We start from the raw sequence: 21,151 nt of genomic DNA, 5'->3' as shown, positions 1-21,151 counted from the left end.
ATAAAATATCATCTCAGCGATGAAATAGGCATGATTTCCATTGGGGTTTGCTACGGATAAGAAGAATTTTGAAACCATTGAAAGAACTCATGTCTTGGACTCGTTTAAAAAACTCTCCCTGTTTTTTCTAATGGACTCAAGACAGAAACAAAACAGAAGTCTGACAGTTAGAGTTTCAGCAATAGTCGGTGTTGGTCTAACATGTGGGTGGAGAGTTTCAGAGAAGCCACAAGGCAAATCAGGTGATAGCTCTGACCTTCAGCCCTCGCATCGTAGACAGAGGGAAGATAAATCAGAGAGACGAGTCGGTTCTGACTGACCTGAAGGAACGCAGCAGCAAAGGAGTCGAGGCTCTTCTAAAGATTTTGATATTGCTGAATACCGGACTTTTATTCTAAGCTACATTATTAATATTAATGTACTTTTTTATTATTATATCAGGACTATTATTGTCGTTGTTGCTGTTTTACATTAAACTACTTTTTGATCTGCATTTGTATTTGAAATGGAACTCAAGCATATCATATTTTTTCACAAGGTATTATTCCTTATTTTGTGTGTAAAAGATTCAAAACCAAAGGTATAAAACGTGTTTAACTATTCTGTATTATAAAATATATAATAATTTGTGTTCCAGAATATTTATTTCTGCCACTTCTGCTAGTTTTAACAAGTTTTAATTAGTGGATACCAATTGAACAATTATTAAGTACAACATTTTATTTTAATTAGTCTCAAAGTTTTGTCCATTTTATTTTATTTTAAAGTCAATTTAAAAAGAAGAAGAAGCTGTATTTCTCACTAAAAAGTAACGCCAAATATTAAAGCAACGTAAAGTTTACTGTAATAGGCTTTATGAACCAGCAGGTGGCGGTAATGCAACTCCAAACCAACCACTAAAATAGAGAAAGAGGTGTCATGGCGGCTTCCTGAACGTTTAACCTGAAGATTCACAGACAGTTAAACATTTAAAAGCCTCCGGTTTTTTAGTCTCGAAATGACTATCAAAGACCCGATTAAGTGGAATTACAGAGTGTCCGCAGTTTACGCTCTGGGGGTCTGGACAATATTAGGATCCTACGCTTTTTTAAAATATACAGGTCGTTTGGACGATCCAGTAGGTGAGTAAACCGAGCGGAAAATCACCAAGGAGACAGAATCCCGATTAGACGAGATGTTACTTATCATCTGTGACGATTTTTCATTTTAGTAAAGTCAAACTAATTTGTCTTATTGGATAACTTTTCTTAACTGTTCCCTTTAGCGTTCTGATGGATAATTAGCTTTAAAAGACGGCACTGAGAACTTCAGTGAGAATTCATCTGATTTTAAGATATTGTCTGTTTACAGTGAGTCTATGATAGCTATCTGTTCAAATATTGGTCAGTAACACCAATGAATACTAAACAAGTAATTCGTCTCTAGTTATCTGTTTATTTGTTGCATTTAAAGAAAGGGTAACAACTGCCAGTGACTTCCAAGAGATGGTTTTCTACTGTCTCATTGACTATTTCTCCCCACATCTCAGTGAACCAAAAATTCGAAGAGCCAGAAAATCCCAACAAGCATGTCTACGAAACTGCTCACTCCAAAACCATCATCGTTTATAAGGAAGATTTCGTCCCCTACAGCAGGAGGATCTACAATTTCATCAAGTCGTTGAGTGGAGGATCAGGAGCTGGAGATGGCGACAAGTAGCTGCTGGACATGTTTTAAAAGACAGACTTGCTGTTTGCATATTTGAAGAGGCTGCCTTTCATTATTTTGCCAAAAAAGAATATCCAAAAACATCAGGACTAATCATCTCTACAAAGCAATGATTAAGTTGTCACAGAGTATTTTATTAAAGCTCTAGATATTTAGAAATTTTTGCAAATTAATTGTTTCATCTAATTGGTTTTACAACAAAAAGTGTTTTGCAACCAGTTTAATTCATTTAGGCTCCAATTTCCAGCAGATTATGACCCACATTTGGAAAAATCATGAAAAGGGGAAATGGGCAGCATTCTATATTTCTTATATGTTTATTGTTTGGGGGGAAAAAAACTAATATCTTCTTGTGAATTAAAAATAAGGATACTTGAATTTATTCCATCAAGAGTTTTTGAAATGTAATAAATGACTGCATTTCTTGAAAAAGAACAAATAAATAAGTTATAATTGGTATGAATTTCCCATTCATTTTGGGTTCTTAGTTGTTTATCTAAATTGTTTTTTTGTTTTTTTACCTCATGCGTCACGGTCCTGCTTGAACACCCATTTGTTTAACAAGTTTTAACTTATCCCAAAGCAGATTAAATTAAATTGATTACAATGTTAGGGAACAATACAGGAATCACTAAGACGCAGACAAGCTGAAGACAGTATTTAACTACATTTAGAAGAAATATATTTGACAAGCCAAACCAAGAAAACTGCACCAACTTTTAGACGGTGGCAGTATGATGCTGTGGTGATGGAACATGGCTTGAAATAAATGGGATAGTGAAAAATTAAACTACCTCCAAATTCTTCAAATCAGCAGCTGCAGTGAATGCTTATTCTCAGCATTCACTGATTTTAAATAATTTATTCAAATCTAAAAAGCACGATGATGATGATAAAGATGCTGATGGTGACAACAAATATAACAATGAAGATGATCAAGACAAGAAAAAAATGTAAATAATACATTGTATATATATATATATATATATATATATATATATATATATATATATATATATATTTTTTTTTTTTTTTTTTTTTTTTAAAGATCCGTTAATGGCTTCTGCAGGCGTTATTATGTTTCCAACTTTCACCGCTAGGTGTCGACAAACTACCGCTGACAGCAGGAGTTGACCGGAAGCTTTGACAGCGTGCTGTCCAGCAGAAGCACAACAATGAGAGCGATTATCCAGAGGGTGACCAAAGCGAGTGTGACAGGTGAGCTATGAATGAGCCGAGCTGACGGAGTTGGAATCTGTAACTGAAATACACGAAGGCAATCAGCAGACAGCCGGTAGTAGCTGTCATGACCAGCTAGCCGAGTTAGCCCCGTTAGCATTAGCATCCCAGTTGAAATGAGTGGGGCGGCGTCAGACCGCGGCTAACTGGGGGAAACTAAAATAGTTGACTTTTAGCTGAAGGGAAACAAGTTAGTGCAACTGAGAAATTGTGAATATGACATTTTATACAGACGCAATTAATCCTGTTGGATGTAGGCAGCCTTGTTTTAGAGTAATGGTTACAGAGTTCAGTTTCACTTTATTCACTCAAAGTCCTGTTTACAACCGCTGCTCAGATTCAGATTGACATGGACTCAATTCAGCCAATAAAATGTTTATTTCAGGTCTGTTGAAGAGTCACAGAGGTTAAGACTGCTAGAGGGCACAATAAGAAAACTCAGAGCTGTAGTATTTAAAAATATATTTTAGAAATTACTCTTAATAATTCTAAATATTATTACAAATACACTGAAATAATTATTAAATGACATTACAATTAAAATGGCATTTTTATAATAATATTGATAATAGTAGTTACTGTTTTTATTTTAATAACTGATATTTTAATTTTATTTTTGTAACTTAATTGATTAATAGAATTTGCAAGAAGAACATAACAGCCTCTGAGGGCTGCCACTATTCTTTTATTCTGATAATAATCTATAGAATACTTCATTAGTTTGTGTTATTTATTTATGAAATTAGGGCATTGCTTATTCATTTGTCATCAGTAAGCATCAATGTAAATATGCAGGAGTTAAGCACAAGAGCTAGTTTCCATTCATTGTCCAAAGGCAGGTAAGAACAGGAAGCATTTGACAAAGAACAGAGAATAACACAAACATCACAAAAAATTTAGATGTTTTTTTCTTTCTTTCTTTTTTACACTAAAGTGAAAATTATTTATTGGATGCCAGTAACTAAATTGTAAATTTGCAGTTATTCTTCACCCTGGAAGAATAACTAAGTATAGACAACAAATGGAGGGATGAATCCTTTCAAATGAAATGATAAAATATTTGTTCACAATCTCTGTTATATTTTTCTTCTTTTTCTAACAATGATAAATTCTTAATGCTGTCCATTACTCACACTGCTGCTGAAAATAAACCCAAAAATCTCCTGGCAGGCGAACGTTTAGCAGAACTTTGCCATGCAGGTGAGCCAGAGCTCTGAACTGTGTGAGCACAAAGAGTTCTTGAATTCCTGGGTGTGGTAGAAAGGCCGTGTGTCTGTTTTCATTGTCCTGCAGTGGGAGAGGAGCAGGTCAGCTCCATTGGACAGGGAATCTGTGTCTTGCTCGGGATTTCTGCAGACGACACGCAGAGAGATGCTGAGTACATGTAAGTCTAAATCAATCCTACAAACATGTCCATAGATACAGATGAAATAAACTTTGAGTCAATCTGTTTCTTCACCTCCTCATGAGCACTGTGTGTTTTCAGGGTCAGAAAGATCCTGAACCTGCGGCTGTTTGAGGACGAGAGCGGCCGGGCGTGGGCTAAGAGTGTCATGGACAGGGAGTTGGAGGTGTTGTGTGTGAGCCAGTTCACCCTGCAGTGCATCCTGAAGGGCAACAAGCCGGACTTCCACGCCGCCATGCCGGCAGAGCTCGCCCAGCCCTTCTACAGCAGCATCCTGGAGAGCATGAGGAGCGCCTACAGGCCGGAGCTCATCAAAGGTGGGCGGGATCTCAACGGGCGATGAGGCTTTAAACCATCACTTCTGAGTGAACTGAGAGGAAAAGCTGCAGAATGGATCTGAATCTGCTAAATCTTTAACACATGATCATCGTTCAATTAAACGATTAGCTCTGTGATGGTCCACTGTAGTCAGAAAGACTGGACTCAGTTGGTACTGAGGACTCCAAAGTCTTACAGCAGCTGTCAGAACTGCCAGGAAGATTCCCTCTCTGAGGCCATTGCTGATGTGTTGAGACTAATAATGCACCGGTCCACTTTGTTCACTTCTGGTACTGATTTAAATATCTGAGGTTCAGTATTGGCCATATTTAGTCAATACGGCCAATACTGTACTGACTTGAAACATTTTTTTTTAAACACAGACATAAATTCACATTTATGAAAACTGATGCACTGTTATGTGATAACTGTGCACCAGTGCAGCACATTTTAACACACAGATAGCTTCACAAGCTGGTTAAACATGCAAAAACAACACAACTTTAATTTGTTCCATCAGTGCAATAAGGAGTAAAATAAATAATAAACTAAAACTGACAAAAACGGCGCCACTTCATCAGATATGTAAAAATATAAGACAAACCTTTCAAATGGTTCAGGAAGAGCAATAAGGAATTATAAAATAATGCAAAATAAATAATAAAGCTTGACGTCGCTCGGAGCACAAAGCATAGATCTAGGCTGAATAGATCCGCCCTTACAGGACACATTGTCACTCACACCCAATCTAGAATTTGTTTTCTAATATCGGGTCTGATACAGATATTGATAACGGATCGGTTCATCTCTAGTTGAGATAGAACTTTATTCTTCAGCGCTGCAGACTGACCAAACCTCAGCTTCTGCTCAGGATGATCCGTTAATCAATGTATTGATCAGAAGAACATTTCTATACTGACTGAGGTTTTATGGAAATAATGTTGGAAAAAGACCTGCTTCCTAAATAGGCTGTACTTCAGGTATGAAATCACTGAAATGAAATGGACATTTGAGAACATTCATGTCATAATGTGACAACATGGCGGTTTTCAAAGTCGGGTTTATTGTCGCCGATCGGAGCCGCGTCTTCTCCAGCGTCTCGTTTCCTCACAGTTAAAATGAAAGTGTGCATTTTTCCTCCGTTGCGTGGTTTGGAGCGGCGTTGGCGGCAGGGGGATGCCAACGCCGTGTCATTGTGGCGGTCAGGCGGCTGGAAGCGGCGGTGGCAGTGAACTGGGCCAGCCCACTGGGGAGCAGGTGAGGAGGACACCTCGTCCCAGCAAAGGGAGGCGTGAGGCTTCCTAATTAGCCCCCCTCCCCACCGCCTCCGGAGAGGGAAACGTGATGATGCATCAGTTTTCTCCCACAGCTTCATTGTGCAGATGGTGTCATCAATCTAAAGAAACCAGCGAGAAGAAAGGAGAGCAGTTCGAGTGAAACTTGCTGTCCTTGTCCGCCTCTTTCCATCTTTCCTCTGTTAGCTGCAGCCGAACTCGGCTAGCACATGAAAAACACGTGATTTATCGTCCTCCATTTTGTTTTCCAGACGGGAAGTTTGGGGCGTCCATGCAAGTCAACATCCAGAACGACGGTCCGGTTACCGTGGAGCTGACGTCACCGGCTGGTCCCACAGACCCCAAACAGGTACCCAGTCATCTTCATCACCCAGTCATCTTCATCAGTGGAGCTCAGATTAAGAGCAGTGACGCTCATAAGGCAGATTTTATTTTTTATTTCTTCAGATTTTGTTTAAAATCTGCTAAACTTTCTAGTTAAAGCAGATCAATCAATCCAATCAGGAGAGCAACTGTCCCGTCCTGGCTCTGCCTGTGCTCCCATAGAGGGCGCTCTACCCTATTCCGAGTCGACCAGTGTTGGGCAGAGGACCCAAATATTGTCACGTAAGAGCAGCACTACTTCAGCATATTTCTACTCAGGTAAAAGTAAAAAGTAGCCATTCAAAAAATTACTAAATTAAAAGTAAAAAAAATTGTTTGGTAAAAAGTTTACTCAGGTTCTGAGTAACTGATCAAAACTTCAATCATCTAATGTTTAAAATGCTATAATAAGATTGACCAAAATATAAAGTTACATGGAAATTTTGGTATTTAAAGGATCAAAATGAAAATAAATCAATAACATAATAAAATAACAAAACCAGATAAATCTGAGGAATGATGTTCATGACTTTGTTTCCCTTCTATCCTTAACTTTATTCAGATTAGAGCCTGAAGAGTTTGTTGCTTTCATCCTACTTCATGCTGTCTGGAAGGTTGTATTTAAATAAAAAATCTTTGAGATTCAACTCAAGACATCTACAATCAAAGATTTGTACTTACTTTGACATTTTATTTCACCTGCTTTTATTTTTAAGCTTTTTTCACTTAAAAATATTTATCATAATTTCTGAAGAGGAGAAAAAATTTCAACTTTTGACATTTTTTCAAGAAATATTGCAACTTTGCCAAAGTTTTGAATTTTACTGCCACCGTGAATTTGAGCTGGACCCTTTCAAGGCGGTGTGTGCTGCAGCAGAGATGGTGTCTTTATGCTGCAGCCGTGGCGGTGAGGCAGTGTGTTTATGCTGCAGCCGTGGCGGTGAGGCAGTGTGTTTATGCTGCAGCCGTGGCGGTGAGGTGGTGTGTTTATGCTGCAGCCGTGGCGGTGAGGCGGTGTCTTTATGCTGCAGCCGTGGCGGTGAGGCGGTGTCTTTATGCTGCAGCCGTGGCGGTGAGGCGGTGTCTTTATGCTGCAGCCGTGGCGGTGAGGCGGTGTCTTTATGCTGCAGCCGTGGCGGTGAGGCAGTGTGTTTATGCTGCAGCCGTGGCGGTGAGGCAGTGTGTTTATGCTGCAGCCGTGGCGGTGAGGCGGTGTCTTTATGCTGCAGCCGTGGCGGTGAGGCGGTGTCTTTATGCTGCAGCCGTGGCGGTGAGGCGGTGTCTTTATGCTGCAGCCGTGGCGGTGAGGCAGTGTGTTTATGCTGCAGCCGTGGCGGTGAGGCGGTGTCTTTATGCTGCAGCCGTGGCGGTGAGGCGGTGTCTTTATGCTGCAGCCGTGGCGGTGAGGTGGTGTCTTTATGCTGCAGCCGTGGCGGTGAGGCTGTGTGTTTATGCTGCAGCCGTGGCGGTGAGGCGGTGTCTTTATGCTGCAGCCGTGGCGGTGAGGTGGTGTCTTTATGCTGCAGCCGTGGCGGTGAGGCTGTGTGTTTATGCTGCAGCCGTGGCGGTGAGGCGGTGTGTTTATGCTGCAGCTGTGGCGGTGAGGCGGTGTGTTTATGCTGCAGCCGTGGCGGTGAGGCGGTGTGTTTATGCTGCAGCCGTGGCGGTGAGGCGGTGTGTTTATGCTGCAGCCGTGGCGGTGAGGTGGTGTCTTTATGCTGCAGCCGTGGCGGTGAGGCAGTGTGTTTATGCTGCAGCCGTGGCGGTGAGGCGGTGTGTTTATGCTGCAGCCGTGGCGGTGAGGCGGTGTGTTTATGCTGCAGCCGTGGCGGTGAGGCGGTGTCTTTATGCTGCAGACAGTGAAGTGGGACGGGCTGCAGATGATTGACGGCGCTGAGCCACACATGCAGTCAGCAGGGAGCTTTCTGCAGGGCTCCTCCTCTTGGGAACCCGCCGCTTTTTAAAACATGAACGCTTCATAAAACAAGGATTCATCAGGATTCCTCCTCTGAGGCCACAGGAGCATCAGAAACAGTTAATATCTGTTCAGACATTCATGCTGGGAGGCAGCGCCGCTTTACAGCAGTTCTTCTGACATTAGATTTATGTGTGACTTGATTTGTGTTTTACATCTTAGGACTGACAATAAATGGCTAATTATTGAAGACCTAATGTATCTGTTGCACACAGGATGAATTTTAGAGGCTTGTCGAAGGTCTAAGATGTGGCGTTGGCAAGAAATTATGGATTTAAGCTATTTATTTTCCAGATTAAGAGTATTTGTGCTTTAAAAAGCTTTAGATTCAGGTGCAAACTCTTCAAGAGTTATTGGAATCTTTAGAAACTCTTTTAGTTACATCACATTTGGATCTCCAATATTTTTTACTTAATTTAATTAAAAAATATTTATCCCAAAGGGAAGTTAAATGTTGTAACTTGTGTTGTCCAAGTGTGTGGATGGTGATGCTTTGAGCAGGAAGGCTCTCCAATAGCAGTCAGTCATGCAACAAATCTGAAGAGGCCCCTGACTGAAGAACTGTTGCTGTATGAAAGTCTCATTACTTTTATAACATGCAAACTGTTAGTTATCCAGTTGGCAGAGACAATATTCCACAGTAAATGTCTTGTTGTTAGCAAGTACTGCTAATCCTTCTCATTTGCTTTTGTCACTCCTCTTTAAATCTCTGATTATTATAACTTGTACTTTTTTTGCCATCTAAAAATATTACTCATTTTGTTCATGAACTTTGTAGCTGAATTAATTCAGTTGAAATGTATTTAATCAAGTTCAGCACATTAAATCATGTAACATGAGAAACAGCAACCATTGTTTTGTAAGGTGTTTGAGCCACAGGCTAATTTGCAAATCCAGTTCTTGGTTGGACCTTTAATGACAGACAGTGAAATTTAAACACACACACACACACACACACACACACACACACACACACACACACACACACACACACACACACACACAGTATTTTGTTGTACTAACCTTCAACAAAGTATGTTTGTTGTAGATTATAACATGATGTAAAGATGTAATGCATGTTAAATCAACATGTATTATGTTGATTATACCACATAGTTTTACTGTATCAGACAGTAAAACGTGGCTGCAGCAGGATCCTGTCGCTGTGTCCAGAATGAAGGCCTCCAGCTTCTCCTGCCAACTGAAAGAGAAAGATTCAGAGGTTTGTCCTCCTGCTGCTCAGCTTCGCTCCGGCTTCGTCGGCTCGCCGGGACTCGGCCGTTTCCCCGAAAGGACGGATATTCAGGCAATCGGCTGAATTTTAATCTTGTCTGTTTGGGATGTTTAGCAGCGGAGGCAGCGGGGCCAAACATGGGGATAAACGGGGCCGGCCATCAGGCTGAGCTTGGCTCAGTTTAGTGGGGGGGGGTTGCAGCGACAGCCAGCAGACACTGCTCCTTTCTTTCCATAAATCGGGGATTGAGTCCCGGGCGGGGTCAGGCTGACAGTAAACAATGGAGGCGGTGAAACCCACCCTGCTGGACGCTGCAGCGGCGGATCATCTCTCTGGGATTATGTAACGTTTGATCGTGTTAGTGGAGGCTTTTATCTGCTCAGGATCCAGAGTTTAGGGCCTGTAACTTTTGAGAACAAACAACAAATATGTTCACCTCCATGATCTAATCAGACGTTACATCATCAGAACCGCTTCCATATAAGTTTTCATGCTGTTTAAATAATGTAATTTGTTACGCAACGCTTTGGATTTTGTGAGATGACATTAAGTCCCAGAGAGCCATGAAAGTTTTAGCAGCCGAGAGCGCGCATGTCGGCCGACGACTTCATCAGCTCTCTGCCTCCCTGCTTCCTGAATCGCTGATGAAGACGAGGAGAGGCTGTAAATGATGGAGTTCAAACGGTCGTGTTCGGACCAGTACAGACCCACTTTCTGTTTAATTACACTGATTCTGCCGAGTCAGCAGGAAGCTCAGATCAATGACGGGATTTATGTGTTTATTTCATTTCTCTTGTCAACAAACGGCAGTTAGAGAGAAATTAGAGATTCAAGAAGGCTGGCCAGCCGTCTGCAGGCTTCCCCATCAGCAGTACCGCTAAATGAAAGGTTAGACAGAAAATAACTGGAATTTATCCTAAATATGTCCCAGTTATATTAATCCAAGGGAAGGCAAGCTTGTATAAAAATGTGTATAGCACATTCTTTGTACAAGACAATTCAAAGTGCTTTACAGAGAAATGTAAAGAGATTTAGAACAGGCATTAAAAACACAAACATAAACAAGATAAAACAATCAATAGTTTTATTTTGTCCCGTCTTTCTCAGGCCAACCAAATAAAACCTGTTTAAACCTTTTTGGAGAAAAAAAATGATAATTTTTGATAAAAATATACAGGAATGAGTTGTCATGTTGGCACTTGTGGCATTTATTATAAACGTTAATAAGACAACAAAGGTCTCCAGGTCAACCTAATGACCAATCGGTGATCTCACATTTTGGAAGTCAGGTCCAATTTATTGGTCCACCTGCTGTTTATGTAAAATTAGACGAATGAAGTGCAAACTGGGCCACAGCCTCCGGTAGAACAGACCGACGTGTAGATCAGTAAACAGCAGCTGAATCAGAAACTTCCCAGCTGGAGATGATATGATGGCTGCAGTTTGGATCAAACCTGAAGCAGAATATAATTTTATTGTAATCTGGGTCTTTTTTTCCAGTAGGCAGCTGTTTGTTTTGAACTACATGTATCAGGTTGTTTTATCTCTTAGCAAAGCGCCTCCGGAGCAGGAAGTGTTTTTTTCTGTTGGGTTGGGAATCGTCTCCATGTTGGACGGCGCGTCGGAAACCTGGCATCAACTCTTCCCTGATGTTTTCTTCCCTTTCAGAGAAAACAGTTTCAATACTTCAGAAGGAAAAAGAGCCACTTTTAAACTATTCAAAGGTTTATTCTGCGCAGGTAAACTACGTTCACGGTAAAATGTGAAATTATGAACCGGCTTTTTCTGTTTGCGTTTCTTCAGCTTTCCAAGTTGGAGAAGCAGCAGCTCAGGAAGGAGAAGACGCGCTCTAAAGGCTCGTCCGAGTCGGGACGGGAGAAGAGCTCGCTGCGGTCCAGGCCGGACCCCAGCGCCAGCAGCGGGGCGGAGGGCGACGTGTCTTCAGACCGGGAGCCTTGATGCTGCAGGGTGAGCCGGCGGGGTCACGGGGTCAAAGAAACACAGATTCTTCATCAGTCCGTCCATCCTCTTCATCTCCAGGCTCTAGTTCAGACCCTGATAGCCGTAGTGAACATCTGTTTTTTAGCATTTAACAAGCAACATAAAACTCTGGAAAACTCTGGACTAATTAAAAAGTGTAGGACTGTCAGCAAACTGCACTCCAGCCGTCACAAGCCGCTGGTTTCCACATTTCCTTCTCCTGTTTGGGTCTGCTGTTTTACTGCTGTTGACATTTCAGTGGGACCTAGCAACAGGCAGCGAGACGGAGCTGTTTGTTTGTTTGTTTGTTTGTTTGTGGTTCACACTGAACGCCGAGCCAAGGTGACGTTCCGCTCCATCCAGTTCGCAAACAGGATTTGTTTTCCGCGGAGAGCCGGGGTGGTTGGGATGGAAGCAGTTGCTCAGCTTTCAGGCCGCTCTGCTCTTTAATCTGCACCAACATGTTGGGTAAATATCAGCTCCGACATGTGGAGGCCTCGGCTCCTGATGGCCAGGAGGAAGTTGCCCGATAGGCGGATTATTTGGGTTCCGATCTGAGAGTTTGCTGTGGAAGAAGGGAACATGGCTGGAAGAGAAAGAAGGGGAAGCTGGTCTTCCTGAGGTTTGCTTTGCATGACTTAAACATGAGCAATGTGTTTTTTTCCTCTGAATGAGTTCGCTTTTATCTTCTCCCCACTGACTTCCTGTTTTGGAACATCCAATCCTCATCTTGCTTTAGTCAGAACCAAACACATTTACTGCTGTAGCTGTTAAAATGACAGATTGATTAAATTCAAATGTAAAGTTAAAACAAAGCTTCTTCTGGCCTCGTCCTCCTGACTTCTCCTTTCCTTCTCATCTTAAATCACAATCAGGGACAAAAACCTGATGTTGAGTCATTAGATTTACACATCAGGATAACTCAATGTTGAAGATAAAACTTTTATGGACATTTGTTAAACAATTGATAGAAACTTAATGTTGCACATAGCAGCTTTTCATGTCACCTGAATCCATCCAAGCACTGGGCGCTCGGCGATCAAACCTCCTGAGAAAATCTGTTTACCAGAAATTCATCACATTTTCTGTGCTTCATTTTGAAGCTGCAAAGAGCTGGACACCTGGATAAACAATATACAGCAATGCAGATAATGTAAAAGGACAATTCTGTCATAAGCTCTAAACTGTAAGTCCATCCTGTTATAATCCTCTAAAATTGCTTAAGAAAACTGCTGAATGTGTTAGTTTCTTGTTTCTGCTTTTTCATATTGATGAAGGAAAACATAAAATATGCAGTTTGATGATGTCAGAACTCCTGGTGTTCAGGGAGCTCGTTCAGTAAACCACTTACAAACATTGGATTTGTTAAGTATTAAGGATACACATCGTCACCTCGCCCGTTTTTGGCAGCAGAAGCTTTGATATTAACTAACTCATGTTTTGTATAAAATATGTTTCTGTCACCCTGAACTATTTTAAAAGTGGAAAAGCGACTTCTCTGTTTGTGTTGCTGCTGTTAAATGTTGTAAACGCTGCGTTTGCCCCCAGGTCCTTAAATCCCAGTGACGCCCCTGTCACTGACCAGTGTTTTCTTCTTTTCTGATTCAGATGCAAACCAAACTGTGGACACTCAGGAAGAACGCTTCGACCCGTTTACGGACTGACCGACAGCAGACAGAACGGACCGAATGAAACCCAGCAGCTCATTAAATCCTTCGTCCCGTTGTTTTTCCATTTGTCCTCCTCCAGCCGTCTCTGTTGGACTCTCTGCTCCCGCTCCGTTCGTGTTGCTGGGCTGCAGATCTTCTCCAGTGCTGCCAGACGGAGCACACCAGTACCTCCACCTCCTCTAAGCGCCTGTTTACCGCCGTGAGCAGATTGTTTGTTCTGAGCTTGAACTGGAATGTCTCTGTAACCAACAGAGACACAAACAGACGCTTTAAATAACAGCCCCATTATCCTGATGTCCCGCTTTCCTTTCTGCATGCTTGGACACGTCTTGGTATTTTTGAGCTACTAATTGAGCTCACAAGCATCCAGCAGGTGCATCACTGTCGTTACTTCTAATTAACTGGAACATGGAGGCGAAATCTCACAGAAATAAAACCTAATATTCCTCTTAGCAACAGAAAGGTGTTCAGATTATGGTTTAGAATTGTGATTAATGTGAAAAAGTGTCAGGGAAGCTGCAGTGAGGCAAACATTTTGCTGCAACTGTTATTTTGTTTCTGTAAAGAAGGCAGAGAGAAAACTTTAACTTGGTTTGACAAACTAGGAGGAAGGAAAAGATTCAGATGGAAATGACTTCTGCCTGATTTAAACTTAAATCCTTCTCTTTGCTGGGGTTTCTTTTTGGTGTTTGGGGAAAATTAAGGATGAAATTTAGGATTCCCACCTTGATGCTGCCCTGCTGTGTCTGACAGGTCTGAATGTACATTTTGTTACTGTATAAATTTCAAAAGCATTCATGTTTGTGTGGTTGTCGTCATTTCCATTGTGCGTTGGCAGTTCTTTGCAACTTTTCCACATTTTTATCATCCAACAACCATAAACTTCTCTGGAATTATTGGGATTTTATGACAAACCAGAGCAAAGTACTATGAAGCCCAGAGAAAATCAGGCTTTTCCACATTAGTTTGTGTTTTCAAATATTTGGAAATAACAAACCACAATCAGGCCACTTTACTCTGATCCTTCTAAATAAAATCTGGTGGCGCTAACTGCTTTAAGAAGTCACCTAATGGGTAAGCATGGTCCAGCTGTGTTTAGTTTAATCACACTTTAAACCCAGATGTTTTGTTTCTGGCCTCAGAGGTTCCTTGGAGAACAACCAGCATCCTGAAGACCAACGAACCCGGCAGACAGGACGGACCGACGGACCCCCACCACTGACGGGTATAATCTTATTGTCTCCAAATTAATTTGAAACATGTCAAACATCATATTACTGTCAAAACGGCACAAGTTTGATCATTCAGCATCAACTGACTGCAATGTAAAGTGATGCAAAAGAAATGCAGAATGTGCCAAATGTTTTATTTTCGATTAATTGAGAATATTTGATAGAGTAATCGATTACTAAAGTAGTCACCAGCTGCAGCCCTAATCTAAGCACAACAGTTTACCTCTGTTGTAAAAGTCACAGGCTGGACTGGAGTCCTTCCTACCAGCCACTTTATTACCCAGCATGCTTTTAGAGACAGATAATCATACCACGCAATAATACAAAACTTTAAAACGGATTCAATAAAACTTTTTTAAGTCATGAACTCAGATGAGACGTTAAAAACTCAGTTTCCAGCCCATTTTGGACCTTTTTGTTGAACCCAAATTGTGACTTAAAGGAGAAAATGTTATGAAGAAAAATCTCCAAATATTTATAATTATCCACCAGTTCAGTGGAAGCTGTTTGCTGCTGCTGTTGATTTCCTGAAGTCGGTGATCCTTTCCTTAGTTTGATATTCAAAAATGGCTCATCAGACCCAAAAACAAAGTCATCCACATCAACCCAAAACTAACAGTGACTTTAAAGGGCCAGGATTATGTGTTTTAAAGTCACATATGGCCATTTATAACTTAACCAAGTGACTATGTCAATTTCAGTTGTTATAAAAATGCTATATCTGTCAAATATGACTCAAAATAAATTTTACCTCCTCTTTTAATCCCTCTGAATTGGGCTTCTGTCTCTTTAAAAACTATTGCGTCAAAGAATATTCACATGTTGGAATGGCCTAGTCAAAGTCCAAACATAAATCTGATGAATAATCTGTGGAAATACTTGAAAACGGACATTGACAGATGCTCAACCAGCAACCTGACTGAGAATCAGTTCAAAAATTCAAATTTCAAAATACTTTATAGATTCCAAAGGGAAATAAAATAATTCAGGTTATTTTATAAAAATAACCTGAATCTAAACATGCAAACCTGGTAGAAACACTCCAAAAAGCTGCCAATACAGAAGTTAAAATGGTGTGAATACTTCTGCAGCTGCCTCATGCAAGTGCAGGAAAGCTTGTCCTTATTTCCGCTCAGAAGCAGCTGGCTGCTCTGTCCTGGCCTAACATTAGCTTTGCTCTTTTTTACCTCAGGAAGCTATTCCTGGCCAAGCCAAGCGTGCTGTATCCCTCACCCTCTTCCCGATTCTCTCCTGTGGTGCCGAGCTGAGGTTTCTCCATGCTGAGGTGAGGAGCGGCCCGGACCCGGAGAAGACGGTGGCCCAGATACGTCTGCCTGCGCGCAGGCTGCAGCTTCTCCTCCGCAGTGAAGCCGGTGCCAGAGGAGGGTTACCGATGCGGCAAACATCCCAGAAGGATGCGATCAATCAGAGCGGCCGTGGACACAAATTTGTCTTCTGCTTGGAAGTTTGGGACTTTTTTATGAAACAGGAAAAGTGGCTGAAATTCCTGGGATTTTCTTGCATCTCAGGCTGCTCTGTTTATCTTGCATCTCCTGCATGTCTGTGTGAGAGGCCTGTGCCAAGCCCACTGGCTATGGAAAAACAATTTAACTGGATTTAATTTGTTTCCCCCTCCTCCTCCTTCTCCTTAGTGTTTTTTTCTCTTGTTGTGTGTGTGTGTGTGTGTGTGTTTGGGAGTTTGGGAATTCATGCCCTGTCTGAACAAACTGCAGTGAGGGTTGGTTTCACGGCGGCTCCGTGGGCCTGTCGTTGGGTAGGGTTCTGGGATTTCTGCCTTTAAAGGGTTAATAAAACACAATGACACCAGCTGCTAGCAGCTCCACCACTTTTTCCATTCTGCTGTTTAAATGAAACCTCCAGGAGGATTTTTTTCATTGTCTTAGAGATGCATTTTACCTCAACCAGTCAGAATAAGTCAGGATTCACAAAGTGCTGTACATAAAAAAACATTAAACATAAGTTCATCAAATGATTACTTAAAAAAAAATTATAAAAAGTTGAGTTTTAACTTTACTAATCCACTGACGTCACACTAGAGGGGAGGTCGTTCCAGAGTCCTGGTTCTTTGACCTTTAGAAAAGAATAAAAATATCCTTTATAGTCCCACAGTGTAACAGCAGCATCAAGGTTTTCAGGTTCACACATTAAACAGTGATAAATATAAACAACATAACATAAAATATAATATGCACTTATCAGAAATATCATACTCAGGTCCAAGGGATTTGCCACTTGCAAAGGATGACTTTAAAGTATATATGTATATTTGGGCATTAAAAAGACAATTTACAAAATATGAAAAATTAAAACAGAGCAGAAATGGATGAGCAACACCAGCAGAAACATTAAAATGTCAGGTTTTGGTTGAATAGACATTTTTTTCTCAAGGTGTTTTTTGTTGTATTCTATTTTTTAAACCAAGAATAATAAGAGCTCTGAAACAGAACCCTGAGGCACACCAACATGAAGTGGCTTTAGGAAGAGCTCTAACTGGAATTAGCTACACATAGCGAACAATCAGAAAGATGTGAAGAAAACGGCAGAAAGGCGGCTCCTGATGCACCGCCACAAATCCGGGTGAATGGCAGAAACGACTGGGAATCTGTCTACGAAACCCATGAAAAGCTGAAACTTTCAACAACAAAGATGTTCAGAGGATTTCCAGATGAGATGAGACTCTTCCTCACCGCTGGCTTTGATCACAAGATAAGCTGTTAATCTCTTCTTTATTTTCCTGTTAGTCAATTATATCTTTATTTACTGAAGTTTTGTAACAATAAGTTGTTGAGGTGATTCTTTCTGGAAAGTTCTCTTATTTCTCCTCCAGCACCAGCAAACCTCTGGTTATTGAACTGCAGGATAAAGTTTTCTTCGTCACAGTTCCTCACAACTGGGTCAGTTTATCTGTATTCCTCCAGCAACTGTCAGAACCACAGGGGAAAACCTGCACAAAGGCTCTACAGCCACATGCAAGTAAACTTCACACAACTGTAAATGTCAAACAAACGTATCCTGATCAAAGCGGCAACAGAAAATCTGTAGGTTTAAGTTTAGTTTATAATACCTCTGGATTTAGAACTCAGTTTTAAATACTGACAAACCAGAACGGTTTGCTTACGGTTACAATGTGTTAATGTTAGCAAATGGCTTCTTTAAAGCCTCAGCATCTTTGTTGATTAATTCTGGGTCATTACGCTGGGCTAATGTCCCAGTAATGAGATGATATGGGTTCAGTTAAATTTCCTCATAGATTATATTAGGCTACCTCCCATGGATTCATGGCAACTTTGCAAAACAACAATTTTTATCTGCATTGTCTTAAGGTTTTAGCCACTAGCTGATGCTAATGATGATTTATTTCTCTGCCCTTAGAGAATGCTGCCAGAAGACTTCAGCCATGGAGAACATTTGCAATCATTCAGTCAGTTGTTAGAGGAAAGGAATGACTTATAACACAGAGATGTTTGTTTCAACACCAAAGTCCAAAACACAGTTTATACCAAACTGGAATTTATGCTAAAAGGGAAATTTGTAATACCCAAACTTAATTTTAATGTAACTTTTGTTTCAACACAATGCTAAACCAAAAGTTATGTTAAAACAGATGTTAGCAAGCTTATCATTAATTCCATGTTAGCATAAAATTAAATGATGCTAAAACAGAATTATTACAAAAACAAAATTATGCTACAATGGAAGTTATGCTAAAGCAGAACTTCTGGTTTTTGCAGTACTTCTGTTTTAGCAAAATGCTAAAACGGAAGTTTGCAGAAGTTTATTACAAGAAAAACGGAAATAAAAAAAAACTGAAAACGGAAGTTAAGCTAGCAAGTTTAGCATAAGTTGTGTTTTACCATCACGTCCATTTTAGCATAACTTCTGTTGTGGTTGCTTTTGTTTTGTGGCTTTTGCATTTTGTCATCCCTTCTGAGTCATCTTAGAAAATGAGATTTGTTAATTGCTGTTATATAATGAACAGAAGTGAATATTGACCTTTGCTAATACTTGTAAAGTAGGAAATCAAATTATTTACATGCCCATCATTGGTCTGCATGTGTACCGAATTACATGTGTTGGAACATTCCTTCAGTGCTTCTCACTGGTTTTAATGTCAGTGAGTTCATTTCTGGGTTGGGCCCCAGTGAATCCTAGGAACGCCTCTGGAAAGAAAACCTAAAACACATGTAAAGGTGCGGAAGGTTGAGAGAGACAGACAGCGGCCGGCCTGTGAGCTTTATTATTTATGTATTTATTTTTTGCCAGCAGTGCTCAGCCTCCAGATTATTGCGTGACTGTGAGAGTGCGCGCTCCCCGCACCTCTCCCTCTCCTCTGTTTCTCAGCAGCAGACACGCATCCATGGAGCGCTCCCGCAGCTGCCCGCAGCCTCACCGCCTCGGAAACCAGATTCTAACATGACATTAGGAGACAACCCGGCTCTCTAAAGCAGGAGCTCAGTTCGGTTCGGCCCGCTTTGCCTCACAGAACCTCCCCGGTATCACTCCACAACTTTTTACCCCCCTCTCCTTCACTTCGGGGGGCAGAAAGCTGCTTCCCTGGAATTACCGGAGCTCCTGCTTCATCCCTGCTCTGGTTCTGTGGCGGATTCAGGAGGCAGGAAGAAGGGGTGGAGGGATCCGTATGGATGAGGCAGCCGAACAGGAGATGTCTCTGCCGGGTATCCGGCGCCGGGATGGAGCGACGCCGAACCGGAGGAGGGTGAAGGCGAGACGGAAAAGGCGAAAGGAGCTGGTTTTGATCCAGATCTGCTTGTTCGGAGGATTCCTGCTGGCAGCGAAGGGCTTGTCATACTTCAAGGAAAATCCAGGTGAGAACTGAAGATTGATTGTTACACTGTGTCCTTTCAGCGTCTCTTCCCCCTTCATGTTAAAACCCCGAATGATTTATTTTCTATCTGTGTTTTTAAAAAGAGAACAAACTTCATGGATCTCCGAATAAGAAACAGCTTGTTGTCAGATGAGGAAATAAATAGTCTAAAAATAAAAATGCAAAGAGATAAACAAATGAATAAAGCGTTTTTTTCAGTTTATTTAAATGGTTATGGCATAGAGCTAATAAAACCCAAAACTAGAATTTTATATACTGCTAAAAGAAAATACCCTTTAACATAGAAATGTTATGTTTTACAGCAGGGACGTCAAACTCATTTTCATTTTGAGCCATCCAGATTATAAATATCCTCAAAGAGCCAATTGTGACAGAAAATACTGATAAAACCCATCAGCAAAGAAAAAAACAATATGAATATTAGCTCACTCTGCATTCAGTGAAAACATCTTAATATTTAATCATTTTGAAAATATTTTCACGTTGATGTAATTTGACACAATACTGAAAAAAAATCAGCTTCAAGCTAAACGCTGTTTACCTTGAAGGTTGTATCTATGTGGCCCTTTAGAGTCACATGGCGGGCCAGATCTGGCCCCCAAACCTTGAGTTTGACACACACGTTCTACACAATCAAGACAGGTCAGTAACACCCTGCACAGGGAGAGGAAGTCACAAGAAGAACCAAGTTGGTCCCAGAAGGGCTTATCCAAGCACATGTATGGAAAGTTTAATGGAAGGAAAAGCTGTGGAGATGCACAATCATGATGGATAACCAGAGTGTAGAATGGGTAGTAAAGCAAAGATGTTATTAAGAGTTTGAGAGAGATTTACCAGAGATGGACTGGAGTCAGAGCTCGAGGTTCGACCTCACAGACATGTCAGCGACTTGGACTAGACCCTCCAGAGTCCTTGAGCTGAGCCACTAATGCACCAGAGACAACGCTAGAGGCATCTTAGCTAAGGAGAACCAGAACTGGTCAACCAGGACATTTTACAGCATTTACAGCTTCCCTCTGCTGGCAGACTTTATGGAGATGCTAATTTTATTTTCCAGCAGGACTTTTTACAGGTCCACATGCCAAATGGACCGTACCTGCTTTTATGACCAACGAATCTCTGCAAACTCACCTGAACCCGACAAGAAGTTGTTACATCACCCGCCTGCCTCAGCGGAGCGACATGCTGGATTCCTCCTGTCACACTGGATGGACGCATTAATTCATGCGAAACCAGCCCAGTCCAGTTCATTCTCTGAACAGAACTTAGTTTTCTGCACAGACCCACATTTCTGTATTGATGGTTTTTTATTCAGGTGTTTTACCTGCAGAGCTGTGAAATCAGGCCAGATGAACCCCGGGGTGCACACACTCTGCAACCTGATTGGTTCCTGCAAACTGATCACACACACACCTGACGTTAACGACGCCTTGTTGTCCAGATCGTCTCCATCGTCTCGGTTTTCCTCTGAACTCCAAACTGGACGTGTGAGTCGGCGGCGGCTCGCGTCAGATCAGTTTAGCACTTCTGATGGTCGGGACAGCAGAATAGTTGTGATTTATGTTCATCAGTGAGTCCAGCTTTATGGCCGCAAGTTTCTGCAGTGACTCATTATTATTGGATTGCAATGCAGGCTGATGGCATTAATGTTAAATTATTGCTTTATTGGCTTGTTTTTGTTGTTGATTTCTGGATTATTAAGAATTTAAAGTTGAGAAGTTCAGCTGCAGAGCAGAAGGTTTCAGGATGTCTAAGGCTTTCCTGTGAACTCCTGGATCGTCTTGTTTAGAGATTTTCCAGCAGAATCATGTTGCCGCCAGTGCAGAGCTTGCTCATCATCTGAGTGCAGAATGAGGTGAAGCATTT

The 21,151-nt window shown here is 41.4% G+C and overlaps 3 protein-coding genes across 3 annotated transcripts in view; all 3 read left to right on the top strand.

The window, feature by feature from the left end:
• The first annotated feature begins 892 nt into the window (after positions 1 to 892).
• On the top strand, positions 893 to 2,164 carry smim26 (small integral membrane protein 26). The gene is made up of 2 exons (XM_088006625.1): positions 893 to 1,121; positions 1,529 to 2,164. The coding sequence occupies exons 1-2, from the start codon at positions 998 to 1,000 to the stop codon at positions 1,696 to 1,698; spliced, it is 294 nt and encodes a 97-aa protein (XP_087862751.1). The 5' UTR covers positions 893 to 997; the 3' UTR covers positions 1,699 to 2,164.
• Positions 2,165 to 2,776: 612 nt separating this feature from the next.
• dtd1 (D-aminoacyl-tRNA deacylase 1) lies at positions 2,777 to 13,982 on the top strand. Its single transcript, XM_014985680.2, has 6 exons — positions 2,777 to 2,925; positions 4,240 to 4,330; positions 4,433 to 4,668; positions 6,216 to 6,313; positions 11,340 to 11,504; positions 13,125 to 13,982. The coding sequence occupies exons 1-5, from the start codon at positions 2,883 to 2,885 to the stop codon at positions 11,493 to 11,495; spliced, it is 624 nt and encodes a 207-aa protein (XP_014841166.1). The 5' UTR covers positions 2,777 to 2,882; the 3' UTR covers positions 11,496 to 11,504; positions 13,125 to 13,982.
• Positions 13,983 to 18,507: 4,525 nt separating this feature from the next.
• The window catches only part of LOC106917023 (sodium/potassium/calcium exchanger 3), a 38,054-nt gene continuing 35,410 nt past the window's right edge, over positions 18,508 to 21,151 (top strand). Inside the window, exon 1 of the mRNA XM_014985681.2 lies at positions 18,508 to 19,265. Coding sequence (XP_014841167.2) covers positions 19,079 to 19,265 — 187 coding nt within the window. The 5' untranslated portion in view covers positions 18,508 to 19,078. The remainder of the gene's footprint in view (positions 19,266 to 21,151) is intronic.

Source organism: Poecilia mexicana, unplaced genomic scaffold (assembly GCF_051168715.1).
Source record: "Poecilia mexicana isolate PSO_F unplaced genomic scaffold, ASM5116871v1 scaffold_1, whole genome shotgun sequence".
Lineage (NCBI taxonomy): Eukaryota > Metazoa > Chordata > Actinopteri > Cyprinodontiformes > Poeciliidae > Poecilia > Poecilia mexicana.
The sequence above is the reverse complement of the archived record's forward strand: the minus strand, read 5'-3'. Positions and strand labels throughout refer to the sequence as shown.

Bases quoted from the DNA above. Each gene is read 5' to 3' on its own strand.
- dtd1 (XM_014985680.2), top strand. From the start codon at position 2,883: ATGAGAGCGATTATCCAGAGGGTGACCAAAGCGAGTGTGACAG. The intron at 4,331-4,432 runs GTAAGTCTAAAT...GTGTGTTTTCAG, and splicing joins CAGAGAGATGCTGAGTACAT to GGTCAGAAAGATCCTGAACC. The intron at 6,314-11,339 runs GTACCCAGTCAT...GCGTTTCTTCAG, and splicing joins GTCCCACAGACCCCAAACAG to CTTTCCAAGTTGGAGAAGCA.
- smim26 (XM_088006625.1), top strand. From the start codon at position 998: ATGACTATCAAAGACCCGATTAAGTGGAATTACAGAGTGTCCGCAGTT. The intron at 1,122-1,528 runs GTGAGTAAACCG...CCCACATCTCAG, and splicing joins TCGTTTGGACGATCCAGTAG to TGAACCAAAAATTCGAAGAG.